This window comes from Oncorhynchus mykiss, chromosome 23 (assembly GCF_057628025.1).
Source record: "Oncorhynchus mykiss isolate SJ-2025 chromosome 23, ASM5762802v1, whole genome shotgun sequence".
NCBI lineage: Eukaryota > Metazoa > Chordata > Actinopteri > Salmoniformes > Salmonidae > Oncorhynchus > Oncorhynchus mykiss.
The window spans coordinates 64069144-64084405 of record NC_143044.1 but is presented as its reverse complement, the minus strand read 5'-3'; the positions used below and the strand labels follow the sequence as shown (position 1 = coordinate 64084405).

The 15262-nt window shown below is 48.1% G+C and overlaps 1 protein-coding gene across 1 annotated transcript in view; it reads left to right on the top strand.

Moving 5' to 3' along the window:
* The window catches only part of arid5b (AT-rich interaction domain 5B), a 112629-nt gene extending 97934 nt beyond the window's left edge, over positions 1-14695 (top strand). Inside the window, 3 exon segments of the mRNA XM_036960207.2 lie at positions 2864-3077; positions 10750-12426; positions 12428-14695. Coding sequence (XP_036816102.2) covers positions 2864-3077; positions 10750-12426; positions 12428-13612 — 3076 coding nt within the window. The 3' untranslated portion in view covers positions 13613-14695.
* Positions 14696-15262: the final 567 nt, after the last annotated feature.

The following is a 15262-nucleotide window of genomic DNA, read 5'->3' as shown; positions in this document are numbered from 1 at the left end:
TGTAGTGATGACAGACAGTTCCTATAGACTGTAGTGTTGACAGACAGTTCCTAGATACTGTAGTGTTGACAGACAGTTCCTAGATACTGTAGTGTTGACAGACAGTTCCTAGATACTGTAGTGATGACAGACAGTTCCTAGATACTGTAGTGATGACAGACAGTTCCTAGATACTGTAGTGATGACAGACAGTTCCTAGATACTGTAGTGATGACAGACAGTTCCTAGATACTGTAGTGATGACAGACAGTTCCTAGATACTGTAGTGATGACAGACAGTTCCTAGATACTGTAGTGATGACAGACAGTTCCTAGATACTGTAGTGATGACAGACAGTTCCTAGATACTGTAGTGATGACAGACAGTTCCTAGATACTGTAGTGTTGACAGACAGTTCCTAGATACTGTAGTGTTGACAGACAGTTCCTAGATACTGTAGTGATGACAGACAGTTCCTAGATACTGTAGTGTTGACAGACAGTTCCTAGATACTGTAGTGTTGACAGACAGTTCCTAGATACTGTAGTGATGACAGACAGTTCCTAGATACTGTAGTGATGACAGACAGTTCCTAGATACTGTAGTGATGACAGACAGTTCCTAGATACTGTAGTGATGACAGACAGTTCCTAGATACTGTAGTGATGACAGACAGTTCCTAGATACTGTAGTGATGACAGACAGTTCCTAGATACTGTAGTGATGACAGACAGTTCCTAGATACTGTAGTGATGACAGACAGTTCCTAGATACTGTAGTGATGACAGACAGTTCCTAGATACTGTAGTGATGACAGACAGTTCCTAGATACTGTAGTGATGACAGACAGTTCCTAGATACTGTAGTGATGACAGACAGTTCCTAGATACTGTAGTGATGACAGACAGTTCCTAGATACTGTAGTGATGACAGACAGTTCCTAGATACTGTAGTGTTGACAGACAGTTCCTAGATACTGTAGTGTTGACAGACAGTTCCTAGATACTGTAGTGATGACAGACAGTTCCTAGATACTGTAGTGATGACAGACAGTTCCTAGATACTGTAGTGATGACAGACAGTTCCTAGATACTGTAGTGATGACAGACAGTTCCTAGATACTGTAGTGATGACAGACAGTTCCTAGATACTGTAGTGATGACAGACAGTTTCTAGATACTGTAGTGATGACAGACAGTTCCTAGATACTGTAGTGATGACAGACAGTTCCTAGATACTGTAGTGATGACAGACAGTTCCTAGATACTGTAGTGATGACAGACAGTTCCTAGATACTGTAGTGTTGACAGACAGTTCCTAGATACTGTAGTGATGACAGACAGTTCCTAGATACTGTAGTGATGACAGACAGTTCCTAGATACTGTAGTGATGACAGACAGTTCCTAGATACTGTAGTGATGACAGACAGTTCCTAGATACTTTAGTGATGACAGACAGTTCCTAGATACTGTAGTGATGACAGACAGTTCCTAGATACTGTAGTGATGACAGACAGTTCCTAGATACTGTAGTGATGACAGACAGTTCCTAGATACTGTAGTGATGACAGACAGTTCCTAGATACTGTAGTGATGACAGACAGTTCCTAGATACTGTAGTGATGACAGACAGTTCCTAGATACTGTAGTGATGACAGACAGTTCCTAGATACTGTAGTGATGACAGACAGTTCCTAGATACTGTAGTGATGACAGACAGTTCCTAGATACTGTAGTGATGACAGACAGTTCCTAGATACTGTAGTGATGACAGACAGTTCCTAGATACTGTAGTGATGACAGACAGTTCCTAGATACTGTAGTGTTGACAGACAGTTCCTAGATACTCTAGTGATGACAGACAGTTCCTAGATACTGTAGTGATGACAGACAGTTCCTAGATACTGTAGTGATGACAGACAGTTCCTAGATACTGTAGTGATGACAGACAGTTCCTAGAGACTGTAGTGATGACAGACAGTTCCTAGATACTGTAGTGATGACAGACAGTTCCTAGATACTGTAGTGTTGACAGACAGTTCCTAGATACTCTAGTGATGACAGACAGTTCCTAGATACTGTAGTGATGACAGACAGTTCCTAGATACTGTAGTGATGACAGACAGTTCCTAGATACTGTAGTGATGACAGACAGTTCCTAGAGACTGTAGTGATGACAGACAGTTCCTAGATACTGTAGTGATGACAGACAGTTCTGTAGCGCCGCACAGATTGGAACACTGCGAATGTTCAATTGTGAATTACTTCTCATCATTGTTTTGTAAAGCTAAATTACAGCCACACACACACACACACACACACACACACACACACACACACACACACACACACACACACACACACACACACACACACACACATACAAGGCGATCAGACTGTTAAATAGTCACCACTAGCTCAGTACCCTGCCTTTAACTTTAGTGACTGTTACTAGCCGGTTACCACCCAGTACTCAACCCTGCAATTTAGAGACTACAGTCCTATGCACATAGTCATGGAACACTGGTCTCCCTCTCCAGGTTATAATGATTACCTGTCTTGCTATCCAGGTTATAATGATTACCTGTCTCGCTATCCAGGTTATAATGATTACCTGTCTCCCTCTCCAGGTTATAATGATTACCTGTCTCCCTCTCCAGGTTATAATGATTACCTGTCTCCCTCTCCAGGTTATAATGATTACCTGTCTCCCTCTCCAGGTTATAATGATTACCTGTCTCCCTCTCCAGGTTATAATGATTACCTGATTCTGATTTCTCGTCAGGGGGCTGGGTTATCTGGGTTATCTCTATAATAACTGTTGATGTTTAATGGCTTTTATTTATTAATTGATTGATTGATAATAATTGTCTCTCTCCCCAGGCTTATCCTGCCCTATGAGAGGTTCACTAAAGGAGAGGAAGATAAGCCCCTCCCCCTATCCAAACCCCGTAAAGACCTCACCACCCAGCAGGAGGTCCCCAAGACCAAGGTTCCCACGGTGACGCAGTGGCCCAAAGAGGAGCAACACCCACAAAACCCCCAACCCCCCAGGACTGAACAGGACCCCTGTGCTAAAGGCCTGGAACTCTCACCAGTCAGTCCCATTCTCTCTCTCTCTCTCTGTCTCTCTCTTTCTCTGTGTCCCTCTCTCTCCTCCCAGTCAGACTAATTCTCTCTCTTTCTCTCTCTCCTCCCAGTCAGTGTGGTGGTTAATTTCTGTATTTACCAAATGAGGAGAGAGACAAACTTCACACACCAGTCCGAGTTATACTTAAACTACATCTTTAATAATAAGAGCCTTGCAATAGCATTTGACTTTCAATGATGCACCATTTCTAATGAACCATTGAAAAGTGACAACACAAAAGTACAAAGATCCTTTATAGCCGAGATACACCCCTCTCAACCTATATGACGAACAACAGATACATAGAATGGTCACAAGATTAAGATAAGATTTGTATGAAAGGTATCTCTAATACATAGCAGACAGCATCTGCTGGGTCAACAGTTTTCATTGTATAGACCAGTGTCTGGTCCTCTGACTCCAAACTGGAACCATCTCACCCTGCTACGGTATAGAACAGAAACATTACCTCATTCTCTGGAATGCTCAACAGCAGCTACTCTTCCTGGGGTTTAATATGGATCCCCATTAGTTCCTGCCAAGGAAGCTGCTACTCTTCCTGGGGTTTAGTATGGATCCCCATTAGTTCCTGTCAAGTCAGCAGCTACTTTTCCTGGGGTTTAGTATGGATCCCCATTAGTTCCTGCCAAGGCAGCAGCTACTCTTCCTGGGGTTTATTATGGATCCCCATTAGTTCCTGTCAAGTCAGCAGCTACTCTTCCTGGGGTTTATTATGGATCCCCATTAGTTCCTGCCAAGTCAGCAGCTACTCTTCCTGGGGTTTATTATGGATCCCCATTAGTTCCTGCCAAGGAAGCTGCTACTTTTCCTGGGGTTTATTATGGATCCCCATTAGTTCCTACCAAGTCAGCAGCTACTCTTCCTGGGGTTTATTATGGATCCCCATTAGTTCCTGTCAAGTCAGCAGCTACTCTTCCTGGGGTTTAGTATGGATCCCCATTAGTTCCTGCCAAGGCAGCAGCTACTCTTCCTGGGGTTTATTATGGATCCCCATTAGTTCCTGCCAAGGCAGCAGCTACTCTTCCTGGGGTTTATTATGGATCCCCATTAGTTCCTGCCAAGGCAGCAGCTACTCTTCCTGGGGTTTATTATGGATCCCCGTTAGTACCTGTCTCTCTGTTTAGAATCAGGAATCTGTAGGGGTTGTAAGGCTGTAAGAATAGTTCAATAACTCAGAGGAGCAGTTGAGCCTGTTGAGTGATTCAGGTGTTTAGCCCCATAGCGCCAGAGCCAATAGACACACCTACTGCTGCAGAAGTCCTGTCTGTATAGTGGTCCCCAGCTAAGCCCTTACCCTGGACATGTTCTGTCGATGTGTGTGAGTGTCTGGATGGGTGGAGGATGTATTCCTGAAGTTAGCAACATAGTCCTGTCACTTTGAGTGACGCCAGAGGAGATGTCTGCTGTTTTACGACCTCCTAACAGATTGAGTGTGTTTTTTCACGTTATTTGTGACATATTTTGTACATAATGCTACTGTCACATTCTCTTATGACCGAAAAGAGCTTCTGGATATCAGAACAACGATTACTCACCTCGTTCTGGACGAGTCGGACGCGAAGGATTTACCTCAGACACCAGACAAGGCCCAAATCCCTGTCATTCGCTTGAAGAAGAGAAGTGTATATAGGACACGTAGGTTTGGGTGCCTTGTAAGGATCTGATGGCGAGTGGGTAATCCGCCTCTACCATCCATCCCATTAGCCAATGTGCAATCACTGGAGAATAAACTGGATGAGCTCTGATCAACACTATCCTACCAACGGGACATTAAACTAATATCTTATGTTTCAACGAGGGCTGAACAACAACATGGATAACATACAGTGTCACGAGAATTACGTTCTCAATGTTCATAAACCCAATTCAATTAACTACTCAGCCTGAAACCCAGAATTTGTAAGAAACTGGTTGAAATGAATCAGACGGAGGCCCAGCTACGATAGTCAGAAAGTTTATTTACGAGAGCGCTCCTCTGTTGTACAAAACAATTCATTTTATACTGGTTTCTCACGCACCCACATTCACACTAACATTAGCACACAATGTCCTGCTACCCAGCCGACAAAGATTAGGGACCGTGAGAATCACTCCCTGTCCTTTCCCAAATCTCTCTCCGAATTCTGGCGCTCCTCTGTTTTTAAGGTACTATAAAGACATAAACATTAGCTATATTGTTTTACCCTAATTCTGACTAGAACTACACATTTATTGATTATAATTTTATACATTCTAATCAATTCCATACAATTTGATTGTTTCAGGGTGGAATATTCTAATCATTCAATTAACAGATAAATCCCATTAACATCCTATCCTACCAACTGGCCATTAAACTAATATGTTGTGTTTCATCGAGTCGGGGCTGAACAACAACATGGATAACATACAGCTGGCTGGATTTACGCTGCATCGGCAAGACAGAACAGCTGCCTCCATCCGGTAAGACAAGGGGTGGAGGTCTGTGTCTATTTGTAAGTAACAGCTGGTGCACAAAATCTAATATTTTGGAAGTCTCTAGGTTTTGCTCGCCTGAGGTAGAGTATCTTACGATAAGATGTAGACCACACTATTTACCAAGAGAGTTTTCATCTATATTTTTGTAGCTGTCTATTTGTGATCTGGGTTCCACATCTTTCATTTACTGAGTGAAACTCACAGCAAAACAAAACAAGAAATCTCAAACGAAACGTGAAGCTAACAGTAGTTCTAACAGGCAACTATCCATAGTCAAGATCCCACAAAGCACAAAAGGGGAAATGGCTGCCTAAATATGATCCCCAATCAGAGACAACGATAAACAGCTGCCTCTGATTGGGACCCATACCAGGCCAACATAAATCATAAATCACCTAGATAACCCACCTAGATAACCCATGACGGCTCCGGTGCGGAAAAAGTTATCCTCAATGGCGGCTCTGGTGCGGGGATCGTTGCCGGATGCTCCGGACCGTGGATCGTCGCTGGGGACTCCAAACTGTAGATCGTCGCTGGGAACTCCGGACCGTAGATCGTTGCTGGAGGCTCCGGACTGGGAACCCTTGCAGGAGGCTCTTGATTGAGAACCTCCTCTGGAGGCTCTGGACCACCGACCGTCGCTGGAGGCTCTGGACCGCAAACCGTCTCTGGAGGTTCCAGACCGTGGACCGTCTCAGGAGGTTCCGGACCGTGGACCGTCTCAGGAGGTTCCGGACCGTGGACCGTCTCAGGAGGTTCCGGACCGTGGACCGTCTCTGGAGGTTCCAGACCGTGGACCGTCTCAGGAGGTTCCGGACCGTGGACCGTCTCAGGAGGTTCTGGACCGAAGACCGTCGCTGGAGGCTCTGGACCGCAAACCGTCTCTGGAGGTTCCAGACCGTGGACCGTCTCAGGAGGTTCAGGACCGTGGACCGTCTAATGGGGGTTCCGGACCGTGGACCGTCTCAGGAGGTTCCGGTCCGTGGACCGTCTCAGGAGGTTCCGGACCGTGGACCGTCTCAGGAGGTTCCGGACCGTGGACCGTCTCAGGAGGTTCCGGACCGTGGACCGTCGCCGGAAGCTCTGGACCGGGAACCGTCGCCGGAAGCTCTGGACTGTGGAGGCGCACTGGAGGCCTGATTCATGGGACCGGTACAGGCACCGGGCTGGTGATACGCACCTCAGGGCGAGTGCGGGGAGGAGGTACAGGACGCACTGGACTGGGAATACAGCGCGCTGAGCCGGCTCTCCAATATGTTGACTTTGTTGTCCTTAAGCCATTTTGCCACAACTTTGGAAGTATGTTTGGGGTCATTGTTCATTTGGAAGACCCATTTGCGACCAAGCTTTAACATCCTGACTGATGTCTTAAGATGTTGCTTCAATATATCCACATAATTTTCCATCCTCATGATTTCATCTATTTTGTGAAGTGCACCAGTCCCTAACGCAGCAAAGAACCCCCACAACATGATGCTGCTTCACGGTTGGGATGGTGTTCTTCGGCTTGAAAATCTCCCCCTTTTTCCTCCAAACACAACGATGGTCATTATGGCCAAACATTTTTTCATCAGACCAGAGGACATTTCTCCAAAAAGTACGATCTTTGTCCCCATGTGCAGTTGCAAACCGTAGTCTGGATTTTTTTATGGCGGTTTTGGAGCAGTGGCTTCTTCCTTGCTGAGCAGCCTTTCAGGACTCATTGTATTGTGGATATAGATAATTTTGTACCTGTTTCCTCCAGCATCTTCACAAGGTCCTTTGCTGTTGCTCTGGGATTGATTTGCACTTTTAGCACCAAAGTACGTTCATTTCAAGGAGACAGAACGCGTCTCCTTCCTGAGCGGTATGACGGCTGTGTGGTCCCATGGTGTTTATACTTGCACACTATTGTTTGTACAGATGAACGTGGTACCTTCAGGCGTTTGGAAATTGCTACCAAGGATGAACCAGACTAGATTTTTTTTCTGAGGTCTTGGCTGATTTTGTTTGATTTTCCCATGATGTCAAGCAAAGAGGCACTGAGTTTGAAGGTAGGCCTTGAAATACATCCACAGGTACACCTCCAATTGACTCAAATGATGTCAATTAGCCTATCAGAAGCTTCGAAAGCCATGACATAGTTTTCTGGAATTTTCAGAGCTTTTTAAAGACACAGTCAACGTAGTGTATGTAAACTTCTGACCCACTGGAATTGTGATACAGTGAAATAATCTGTCTGTAAACAGCTGTTGGAAAAATGACTTGTGTCATGCACAAATTAGATGTCCTAACCGACTTTCCAAAACTATAGTTTGTCAACCAGAAATTTGTGGAGTGGCTGAAAAATGAGTTTTAATGACTCCAACCTAAGTGTATGTAAACTTCCGACTTCAACTGTATGTAAGAATGCTATTCATTGACTACATCTGTGTTCAACACCATAGTGCCCTCAAGGCTCATCACTAAGCTAAAGACCCTGGTTCTAAACACCTCCCTCTGCAACTGGATCCTGGACTTCCTGACATGCCGCCCCCGGGTGTTAAGGGTAGGTAACAACACATCCACCACGCTGATCCTCAACACTGGAGCCCCTCAGGGTTCGTGCTCAGTCCCCTCAAGCACGACTCCAACAACATCATTAAGTTTTCTGATGATACAACAGTGGTAGGCCTGATCACCAACAACGATGAGAGCCTATAGGGAGGAGGTCAGAGACCTGGCAGTGTGGTGCCAGGATAAAATCCTCTCCCTCAACGCGATCAAGACAAAGGAAATGATTGTGGACTACAGGAAAAGGAGGGCTGAGCACGCCCCCATTCTCATCGACGGGGCTGTAGTGGATCAGGTTGAGAGCTTCAAGTTCCTTGGTGTCCACATCACCAACACATTTTCATGGTCCAAACACACCAAGACAGTCGTGGAGGGCACGACAACGCCTATTCCCCTCAGGAGACTGAAAAGATTTGGCATGGGACCTCAGATCCTCAAAAAGTTCTAGATCTACACCATCGAGAGCTTCCTGACTGATTGCATCACCGCCTGGTATTGCAACTGCTCAGCCTCCGACCGCAGCCTCCACATTGACTCTGTACGGGTACCCCCTGTATATAGCCTCCACATTGACTCTGTACCGGTACCCCCTGTATATAGCCTCCACATGGACTCTGTACCTGTACCCCATGTATATAGCCTCCACATTGAAATCTGGTTTCCCAATGAAAACTCATTGAATAGACAGTGACCTCACAAAAATACAAATCTGAATGGTTTGTCCTCTGGGTTTTGCCTGCTACATACGTTCTGTTATACTCACAGACATGATTCAAACAGTTTTAGAAACGTCAGAGTGTTTTCTATCCAAATCTACTAATAATATGCATATCTTATATTCTGGGGATGAGTAGCAGGAAGTTGAATTGGGGCACGCTATTTATCAAAAAAGTGCAAATGCTGCCCCCTATCCCGAAGAAGTTTTAAGGGCTTGTAAGTAAGCATTTCACAGTAACCTGTTCTATTGGGTACATGTGACAAATACAATTTGATTTGATTTTGATTTGAGAGTCAGCAGACCTGAAAGGACCTGTCAGTCAGTCCACCGGCCCTCCAGCTCCCTACAACCCTACCACCCTAGAGTTCAGAGGTCAGGGGTTAGAGGTTACCCACCACTTCTGCCCACAGCTGAAGGGAATGTCCTCACAGTGTTATCACCATGGAAACAGTGCAATCTGATTTCTACACAAGGGGAGAGAAGACCTGCCCATAGGGTCCTGGTGAAAAGTAGTGCACTATAAAAGGAACAGGGTGCTGTTTGGGACGCATTTCTGCTTGAGGCTGATCCCTGTGGTTAAAGTGGCAGCATTGTGGTGTCAACACTAAGCCTTGAGGCTGATCCCTGTGGTTAAAGTGGCAGCATTGTCGTGTCAACACTAAGCCTTGAGGCTGAAGCCCTGTGGTTAAAGTGGCAGCATTGTCGTGTCAACACTAAGCCTTGAGGCTGATCCCTGTGGTTAAAGTGGCAGCATTGTCGTGTCAACACTAAGCCTTGAGGCTGATCCCTGTGGTTAAAGTGGCAGCATTGTGGAGTCAACACTAAGCCTTGAGGCTGAAGCTCTGTGGTTAAAGTGGCAGCATTGTCGTGTCAACACTAAGCCTTGAGGCTGAAGCCCTGTGGTTAAAGTGGCAGCATTGTCGTGTCAACACTAAGCCTTGAGGCTGATCCCTGTGGTTAAAGTGGCAGCATTGTCGTGTCAACACTAAGCCTTGAGACTGATCCCTGTGGTTAAAGTGGCAGCATTGTCGTGTCAACACTAAGCCTCAGCGTATCTCACAGGGTGCTTAGCAGCAGGGTCACGTGTCTGTCAAAAATATATGATTATGAACGCTACTTAAGTCCGACTGGCCGAGTGATTTGATATCAGCAATTTGCAAACAGAGCCCAGGGTTTATTTCTCCAGGAATTATTTCAGACCACAGAGGCTTATTCTGCAGAGCTCCACATCTCCACAAACCCTCTGTTGGTCTGTTGATGGAAACATTTCATTAGAGAGGAGAAGAGGGAGACTGGTGGATTGGACTGTGCGTGTAAATGTTATTCAGTACTACCTCTGTAGTGTGTATTGGTGGTCTGGTTCCTAACTGTCCGTGTGCCAGTAAACCCCCTGTAAACTCTTAATATTACCTCTATAATGGACTCTGGTTCCTAACTGTCCTCTGTGTCTGTTGTCTGTCTGGTTCCTAACTGTCCTCTGTGTCTGTCTGTCTGGTTCATAACTGTCCTCTGTGTCTGTTGTCTGTCTGGTTCCTGACTGCCCTCTGTGTCTGTTGTCTGTCTGGGTCCTAACTGTCCTCTGTGTCTGTTGTCTCTCTGGTTCCTAACTGTCCTCTGTGTCTGTTGTCTGTCTGGTTCCTAACTGTCCTCTGTGTCTGTCTGTCTGGTTCATAACTGTCCTCTGTGTCTGTTGTCTGTCTGGTTCATAACTGTCCTCTGTGTCTGTTGTCTGTCTGGCTCCTAACTGTCCTCTGTGTCTGTTGTCTGTCTGGTTCCTAACTGTCCTCTGTGTCTGTTGTCTGTCTGGCTCCTAACTGTCCTCTGTGTCTGTTGTCTGTCTGGTCCCTAACTGTCCTCTGTGTCTGTTGTCTGTCTGGTTCCTAACTGTCCTCTGTGTCTGTTGTGTTGCAGGAGTGTGAGGAGAAGGAAAGTAGTCCGAAGGAGGAGGGAGTCCAGGTGAAGCAGGAGGTGCCCCTGCCGGCTGGTGAGGTGAGCAGGAGCACCAGTGAAGAGGAGGAGGAGGAGCCAGTAGCGGTCTGCATCAAGGAGAGGGTTCTACACCAAGGAGTTTCCTGGAAGAACAAAGAGAAGCCACCTTCAGACACCACTACACTCCACTTCTTCCCTGTAGACACTCCCACTCCAATAAACCACTCCCACCCTCAGGACCAATGGCAAAAGGAGCTGCCTGACTATGCCAACCCATGTCCCCAGGCCAGGCTGGACCAGTCTGGGTTGACTGAGGAGCCCCAGGGCCCTAACCCTGGCATGGTGGGCATAGTGGGGGTGGTGCTCCCCATTCGGCAGAGGTCCCTACAGTCCCCCAGGGCTCCAGAGGACACCACAGACAGAGCACAGCTCCCTGGACAGGACCACTCCTGTTACAGATACTCTACTATACTCTACCCAGGCAGAGCCCATCCTGGACCTGGCATCAACCATCCAGGCACCAACCATCCAGGCACCAACCCTGGCACCAACCATCCAGGCACCAACCATCCAGGCACCAACCCTGGCACCAACCATCCAGGCACCAACCCTGGCACCAACCATCCAGGCACCAACCATCCAGGCACAAACCATCCAGGCACCAACCCTGGCATCAACCATCCAGGCACCAACCCTGGCATCAACCATCCAGGCACCAACCCTGGCATCAACCATCCAGGCACCAACCCTGGCATCAACCATCCAGGCACCAACCCTGGCATCAACCATCCAGGCACCAACCCTGGCATCAACCATCCAGGCACCAACCATCCAGGCACCAACCATCCAGGCACCAACTCTGGCACCAACCATCCAGGCACCAACCCTGGCACCAACCATCCAGGCATCAACCATCCAGGCATCAACCATCTAGGCACCAACCATCCAGGCATCAACCATCCAGGCACCAAACATCCAGGCACCAACCATCCTGGCACCAACCCTGGCACCAACTCTGGCACCAACCACCCAGGCACCATGTCTGATCTAGCCAAGAAGAAGCTGCTCTCTCAGGTCAATGGGACCGCCCCTGGGCCATCTCTGCCCAATCACTACGCCATTGGCCCGCCCCCACCCCTCATCAACACAAGCCTGGCTATTGGCAACGCAGAGGAGTCGGCCAGTCAGCCAATAGCAGGCTGTCAGGGTTCCTGCAGCACAGACACAGCTGTGGTCAAACGTCCGTCTGTCATCCAGCATGCCCAGATCTTCAAGCCGCTGTTCTGCGAGACAGGGGACAGGAGGGAGAGGGAGGGCCTGAACAGGAACATGTATAAACCAGGGGAACCCTACTCTCCCTGTGACCTGACCCAGCACCATCCCCTATCCCATCCACCCCCCCAGACTATACACCATCCTCTATCCCATCCACCCCCCCAGACTATACACCATCCCCAATCCCATCCACCCCCCCAGACTAGACACCATCCCCAGCCCCACCCTAACTCTCCCTGTGACCTGACCCAGCCCCACCCTAACTCTCCCTATGACCTGACCCAGCCCCACCCTAACTCTACCTATGACCTTTACCTACGGAGTCCTGAGACGCCCCAACCTGGCCACATTACCAGATTCCTGCCTGACTTCCCCCCCCCCCCTCCACCCCCAGAACATCCACAGTTTGTACAACCATACAGAGACACACGTCAGCCAGTTCATCAGCAGAAGGGAGAGGGAGACAGCCTTACCCAGAGACTGTGAGGCCGCGCCTGGCCCGGGAGGGCCGCGGTTCCCCTCCTCTAAACACCCCGACACGGTGGGTCTGGGGGGCTACTGTGCCCGTATAAACCCCCTGACCCCCAACCTGACCCCTCACACACTAAGAGACAAGACGTCCCTCGTACAGACAAGCTCAGAAGACCAACCCACAGACTTAAGTCTTCCCAAGTCCTCTCCTCACAAACCTACCCCCTCCACTGCCACACCCTCCCTTCACAACAACCCCCACCCCCTCATGCCCCTCCAGGATACTGGGAGGTTCTGTAGAGTCCCCCCCATGACCATGTCCTCCAGCCCCAGACAGCCTGCAGACCCCCAGCCTAACCCCAGGGGGAAGACCCTGAATGGCCAGAGAGGAGGATGGGAGGACCAGGGACTGGGACACAAGATGGAGGAGCTAAACAGACCCATCCTAGGCACCAAGAATACGTCCAGACCCCAGAACAACGTGTGCACGGCGCTCCCACTGAAGAGGAGTCTGGAGGAGCGGGAGAACGGGCCCCCAGAGAGGAAGATCAGAGCTGTCACTCCCATGCACTCCTCCTCTTCCTCCTCCTCCTGTACAATCAGGGACAGAGACAGGGAGGGCCACTCGGAGTGGAAGGTCTGGACCCCAGCGCTGGAGGGGGTGGTACCAGCCGACCCCCAGCCAGCCCCGGCCCACAGCCTCCACCTACACATCACCTCCTTCGTGGAAGGACACAAGTTCCCCTTCCACTCCTCCCCCCTGTTCCCCGGGGGCCTCTACCCAGAGGCCTTCATCTCTCAGATCCAGGATATGTGTGAGGGCCACAGGCCCCTGGGGTACCACCCCCTACAGTACCTGAAGAACCAGGCCGGCCTCTCTCCTCTGGTCCCGCCCTTCGCTTTCCACTCCTTCATGATGCAAAGACAGGCGCACAGCCCCGCCCACATGTACCGGCACCCTATGGGAGCCTCGTATGGGGAACTGTTGCATCATGGTCTACACCCCATGTCTTCCATGTCTGCCCTCAACACACAGCAACACCCAGACATCAGCCCCTCACAGCTCTCCTCTGTCCACCCCAACACCAAACGATCCTAACCCTAACCCTCCCTTCAGAGCCTCACAGCTCTCCTCTGTCCACCCCAACACCAAACTATCATAACCCTAACCCTCCCTTCAGAGCCTCACAGCTCTCCTCTGTCCACCCCAACACCAAACTGTCAGAACCCTAACCCTCCCTTCAGAGCCTCACAGCTCTCCTCTGTCCACCCCAACACCAAACTATCCTAACCCTAACCCTCCCTTCAGAGCCTCACAGCTCTCCTCTGTCCACCCCAACACCAAACTATCCTAACCCTAACCCTCCCTTCAGAGCCTCACAGCTCTCCTCTGTCCACCCCAACACCAAACTATCATAAACCTAACCCTCCCTTCAGAGCCACACAGCTCTCCTCTGTCCACCCCAACACCAAACTATCCTAACTCAACCATTCCCTACAGACAAGTCGGAAGTTTACATACACCTTAGCCAAATACATTTAAACTCAGTTTTTCACAATTATTAGCTGCAACACGTTTAATCCTAGTAAAAATTCCCTGTCTTAGGTCAGTTAGAATCACCCCTTTATTTTAAGAATGTGAAATGTCAGAATAGTAGAATAATAGTAGTCAGAATTATAGTAGAGAGAATTATTTATTTAACCTTTTTATTCTTTCATCACATTCACAGTGGGTCAGAAGTATACATACACTCAATTAGTATTTGGTAGCATTGCCTTTAAATTGTTTAAACTTGGGTCAAACGTTTCGGGTAGCCTTCCACATGCTTCCCACAAAAAGTTGGGTGAATTTTGGCCCATTCCTCCTAACAGAGCTGGTGTAACTGAGTCAAGTTTGTAGGTCTCCTTGCTCGTACCCACTTTTTCAGTTCTGCCCACAACATTTCTATTCAGGGCTTTATGATGGCCGCTCCAATATGTTGACTTTGTTGTCCTTAAGCCATTTTGCCAAAACTTTGGAAGTATGTTTGGGGTCATTGTTCATTTGGAAGACCCATTTGCGACCAAGCTTTAACATCCTGACTGATGTCTTAAGATGTTGCTTCAATATATCCACATAATTTTCCATCCTCGTGATTTCATCTATTTTGTGAAGTGCGCCAGTCCCTCCTGCAGCAAAACACCCCCACAACATGATGCTGCTTCACGGTTGGGATGGTGTTCTTTGGCTTGCAAATCTCCCCCTTTTTCCTCCAAACACAACGATGGTCATTATGGCCAAACAGTTCTATTTTTGTTTCATCAGGCCAGAGGACATTTCTCCAAAAAGTACGATCTTTGTCCCCATGTGCAGTTGCAAACCGTAGTCTGGATTTTTTTATGGCGGTTTTGGAGCAGTGGCTTCTTCCTTCTTCCTTATGTCGATATAGGATTTGTTTTATTGTGGATATAGATACTTTTGCACCTGTTTCCTCCAGCATCTTCACTAGGTCCTTTGCTGTTGATCTGGGATTGATTTGTACTTTTCGCACCAAAGTACGTTCATTTCAAGGAGACAGAACGCGTCTCCTTCCTGAGCGGTATGACGGCTGTGTGGTCCCATGGTGTTTATACTTGCACACTATTGTTTGTACAGATGAACGTGGTACCTTCAGGCGTTTGGAAATTGCTACCAAGGATGAACCAGACTAGATTTTTTTTCTGAGGTCTTGGCTGATTTCTCTTGATCTTCCCATGATGTCAAGCGAAG